The 5,051-nt window shown below is 39.3% G+C and overlaps 1 protein-coding gene across 3 annotated transcripts in view; it reads left to right on the forward strand.

Annotated features, from left to right (window-relative positions):
• LOC136848169 (protein trapped in endoderm-1-like) overlaps window positions 1-4,834 on the forward strand; it is a 13,242-nt gene extending 8,408 nt beyond the window's left edge. For 2 of the 3 annotated variants that reach the window (XM_067120456.1, XM_067120455.1), the window contains 4 exons: window positions 2,004-2,262; window positions 2,800-2,920; window positions 3,559-3,711; window positions 3,981-4,834. In XM_067120456.1, coding sequence (XP_066976557.1) covers window positions 2,021-2,262; window positions 2,800-2,920; window positions 3,559-3,711; window positions 3,981-4,475 — 1,011 coding nt within the window. In that variant the 5' untranslated portion in view covers window positions 2,004-2,020 and the 3' untranslated portion in view covers window positions 4,476-4,834. The remainder of the gene's footprint in view (window positions 1-2,003; window positions 2,263-2,799; window positions 2,921-3,558; window positions 3,712-3,980) is intronic. The other variant, XM_067120458.1, reaches the window with a different exon arrangement.
• Window positions 4,835-5,051: the final 217 nt, after the last annotated feature.

Consider the following 5,051-nt stretch of genomic DNA (forward strand, 5'->3'; position numbering starts at 1 on the left):
CTGCTAAATTTGCTTCTTTTTCTCTGTTGACGTAATCTCGTGTAGAGATTAGTTCATGGTGATAAATTCATGGTGATAAAAAACTAATGAAAGCCAAGAAAAAGTTTTAAAAACATAAATAGCAATTACAGTTCTGGTGACGTGAAAGTGAAGGAGGTGGATAAAATTTAAGGTTAATTGAGGTTTAGGCCTATGTATTTTTAAGCATAAATATATTCATAAGAGACCAGTAAAAGCACTCAGCATGATAATACTTCACTAAAATGCTAACGTGACAGGCTAATTAATTTAGAAGAGACAAACTGGTACCTAATGTTATATCACATCGCATAAAATTTGAGGTAAGGTTTATAAGTCGACAATGATAGAAACTGGAATTTGAATTTGAATTTAGGACGAAGGCCAAGCGCTGTGGCCCACGAGGTCATTCAGCGCTGAAAGGGAAATTGACAGTAGGAAGGTTTGAAGGGTGTAACAGGAGGAAAACCTCGCAGTTGCACCTTGAAACTATTCTTAAAGAGGGTGGATAAGTTAAGTATATCTCAGTTTAACCAGACCACTGAGCTGATTAACAGCTCTCCTAGGGCTGGCCCGAAGGATTAGATGTATTTTACGTGGCTAAGAACCAATTGGTTACCTAGCAACGGGACCTACGGCTTATTGTGGAATCCGAACCACATTATAGCGAGAAATGAATTTCTCTCACCAGAAATAAATTCCTCTTATTCTTCACTGGCCGGTCGGAGATTCGAACTCGCGGCCAGCAGAGTGCTAGCTGAGAACGGAACCCGCTCGCCCAACGAAGAACTTAAAGAGGGTGGAAAGTTAGAAAAGTCAGATAGAAGAAAGAGAATATCAACGGAGGTACAGTAAGATGAATGAAAGGTGTTGCAGCTATGGGCCGAAGGGACGTTGCAAATTACCTAAAGCAATGCCTAAAGTGCACCACGTGAGGTTCACAGATGGCACTATCCACCTACGGGGTCGATACTGGTGGAAAGGCCTTCTAGAGGTCTGCAAGAAGCCCAGATCGGAGGGAGACGTGGAAAACTAGAAGTGTGGGGCTTAACCACTAAAGCAGGGAGAGAGAGAGAGAGATCCGATTCATAAAGCCTTTTAAAACAACAATTCCAGTGATTAGAACTTTCAATGAGTACGTCCATTTCGCGGCGTATTCCGCGAATAAGTTATTCATGTGTTGCCTTTCATAAGGATTATTCGTGGAATGTCGGCACGTGAGTCCCCCTCACAAACAACGGTACGATTTACAAACAGGATACAACGAGAGATGGAGAAGCAGGTAAATCCCACGCCCTCGAAACGAGAAAAGTGATGAATAACGGAAAAACGCCGCGGGAACTCATTTCACGTCCGTCACCCGATTTTTGAGCGACTTCCGAAATAGAAAATGTGCGCAAATATTGAATGAAAACGCCCGCAAGCAAAATATGCACCGCTGACGTATAAACGTATATGCGTTAGAACAAACGCTTGCAGGCATACACATACATTTACTTATATGTATATATATATATATATATATATATATATATATATAATTTATATACTAGAGGATCCAGAAAAATTTCATGGGGGCACCAATTTTCATATTATATTATGTATATATGTATATATATACACATTATTTCTTTAATCAATTTTTTATTTTTCCCATTTATAAATTTATTTATGTTATTATCTAAATCTTCAATATCATTATTTTATTTTAGTATTTTTCACGGGGAGCACGTTCCCAGGTTGCCCCCTCGATCCGCTAGTGTGTGTGTGTATGTGTATATATATATATATATATATATATATATATATATATATATATATATATATATATATATATATATATATATATATGTCTGTATGAATGATCTAGCTACATACACAATAACATGCGTGTATCTACATTTATAAATTTCTAGCCCAATCTTTGACAAAACCAGTGACCAGCGTACCATTCATTCAAAATCCTATTGCGTCATACTTTCCAGGTAATCTCCTGGCAGCGATGGCGTTGCTGTACTGCCCCAAACTTCGCCAGCGATCGGCCACCCTCTTCATGGTCAACCTGCCCGCGTGCCTCATACCCGTCTGCGCCCTCGGAATGCCCATGTTTGGAGCCGCCTGCATCCAGCGAATCTACTACGGGAGGGTCATGCTTCCGGAGTGGGTCTGCGTCATGACCTTCGTCGTTGGGCTTATCCTGAGCCAGGTGCACATCCATACGATCTGCGCCCTGGCCTTCAACAGGTAATGAGGGCTTAGTAACTCTAGGAGCTAAGTCTTAACTCTTTGTTATATATATTTTTTAATAATCTTACTATGCATCACGGGGGGTATGCTTTTGTTGGTGCGTGCGCGCTTTCGCGTGCCAGTGTTTCTTAAAAAAAGAAGTGAAATTTACGCGTAATTACCATATTTGATGTTGCACTTATGGTTATAGGTAAGTGGAATGGAAAAGGTAAATGTTAATATTTCGTAAATTTTGCCCCCACCCCACCTCCATACCGTCATGTACTCCGAGTAAAATACAGAGCCTTTATCACATATGGCTCTTGTTCATGCATACAGCCCATTTAATTTGAATGAGAAAAGATACGTCAACAGCACTTTCAACGCATAAATAAATGAATAAACAAACAAATAAATAAACAAATAAATAAATAAATAAATAAATAAATAAATAAATAACGCTTTGATTTTACGTTTCACGATTTTCCAGTGCTATTTCCTACTGCAGAGTTCATACCTAACAAGAAAACTGACTCTGTCGTATCTTATTTCCAGATTAATCGCAGTACTCATACCAGCATGGTACAAGCGTCTCATGACACCATCCACGATTAAGGTTTACCTGATTGGCCTCTGGGTTTACTCTATCCTGCTCTGGCTACCTCTAGCTTGCAAGGTAAGATATCTCCGAATTTCAAGTTCTACTAAGGAAAGTTAATATATGTTATTTTTGGGGGGGGAATGGTTTAAATTTAAATGACCTCTTTAAAATGCAATCCAGTATTACAACTGGATACTCAGATATTGGTCCAAATGTAAATCATAATTGCAATGACAGATACAAGCGTAGAACTGAGATATTGTTAACATCTTGGTTTAATTAAGCCTGCTGCTACCTGCAAGCTGCAAACCGAATGAATTAATATTTCCTTAATGGATCTAACGTTTACCACTTATTAACAATCTACGACAAATTCTAATGAAATCATAAGTATTTAGACTAATTACAGAATTGTACGTTATGTCAGACAGTGTTATGGTACCTCAGCATAGACATTCATTGCTAAAATCATATTCTGCGACTAAATTGAGAAGTGTAACTGTATCAAAATAAAGCTCCTTATCCACAGCAGCTAAACATGGACAGTTGGTGAAAATATGACCTCACACTGCTCCACATATTTACTGTAATTTCTAAGGGAATTCTAGACTGAATATTCTCCCTCCTCTAGACTAAAACATGACCTTACACTACTGCACATACTTATTGTAATTTCTATGGGAATTCTGGACTGAATATGCTCCCTTTTCTAGTTAGGGGGAAGTCTGAAATATATTCCTGAAGAGATGATGGTCTCCCTAGACGAAAAGTCTGCGTCCAAAGCCCTGAAGGGTCTCCACGTCTTCCTAACCTACATTCTCCCAATTCTCTTCACCAGTATATGCTACCTGATAATGTATATCAAGGTATGTTCTTATTTACTTTCTTATAAATTCTGTCTTTCTCCTCAAGCAGTTTTCATGCTATGATTCAGATAACTGTTTTACAAGTTCCAATTATTGTAAGACCTTAATGTTTGTGATACCAGGAAGTCATACAGACTTCACAGAACTGTTAAAGGTGTGTCCTCATGAAGTCAGGTCATTGTAACGAGAGTAAGGCTTCAGCAAAAGCATATTTAACGAAAACCTAAAAAAAGATATCCATATAATGATACACCAACTTTTGATAACAGGTACGTGTCATAAGGAAAGAGACGAGAACCCGCCGAGCCAGCGTCGTAGCCATGACGGAGAGCAACATCATCCGGCAGTGGGACGACCACGTGACCAAGACCATCCTGGTCATCTACCTAATCCTCATCACCTGCAGCGTTCCCCACCTGGTCATCCACGTCCTCCAACTCTACATGAAGCACCAAGTCGCATGGCTCCTCCTGCACGCAGTCTTCTGGCTCCAGTTTTGCTTGGACCCCATCGTCTACGTCATCTTCAGCAGGGTGTACCGCAGGGCCACGTGGGAGTGCCTGGCCAGTCTCTTTCCCAACTTCGGGATCTTCCAAGTGACCGAGGAACTCGGCAAATCGGAAGAAAAGAGCAACTTGAAGGTCAACAACGTCATCAGTTCTCCAGGTTGCCCCAAGCACCTGAGACCGCCTCCGCAAAAGATCGAGTTCTCGAGCGAGGTCCATCGTGATCTACTCGATCCGAAGAACATAGCGAAGTCTTGAGGTAATGCCATGGAAATACGGCATATGAAATGATCATGCAACAACCAGTGGTAGTTGCGCCGTATTATCCTTTCATTTCCGTTACTCTTCCAGTACCGGTTTCTTGTCAAAGCAGCAAACACCAAAGAAGTTCCCTCTAATGCACGGTTTATCATTCACTGTCTAACTCATAACGGTATGTCTGTAGTAGGTAAGTCTACCCTTACCGATGTACCAACTCAAAACTCATAGGCTCGAATTTTGGCCAAGAGAGGTGCATTTATAATCATAAGATTCCTTCTGAATATAAGTTATTCTGAAGGTATGCTGAATTCTATATCAATAGGCTGTTTGAGGCTTAATATTTGAAAGTACAAAAATGTCATGTGTATATATATATATATATATATATATATATATATATATATATATATATATATATATATATATATATATATACTGTATATATGCATGTATATAGTGTATGTGTACATATGAACATTTCACAAAGGATACTCAAAAAAGAATTCTTAGAGATAAAGTTTATCTTTCTGGTTTAAACTATATATGGTGTATATATGCATGCGGCATACGCGT

This window comes from Macrobrachium rosenbergii, chromosome 18 (genome assembly GCF_040412425.1).
Source record: "Macrobrachium rosenbergii isolate ZJJX-2024 chromosome 18, ASM4041242v1, whole genome shotgun sequence".
In the NCBI taxonomy this organism is placed as follows: Eukaryota; Metazoa; Arthropoda; class Malacostraca; order Decapoda; family Palaemonidae; genus Macrobrachium; species Macrobrachium rosenbergii.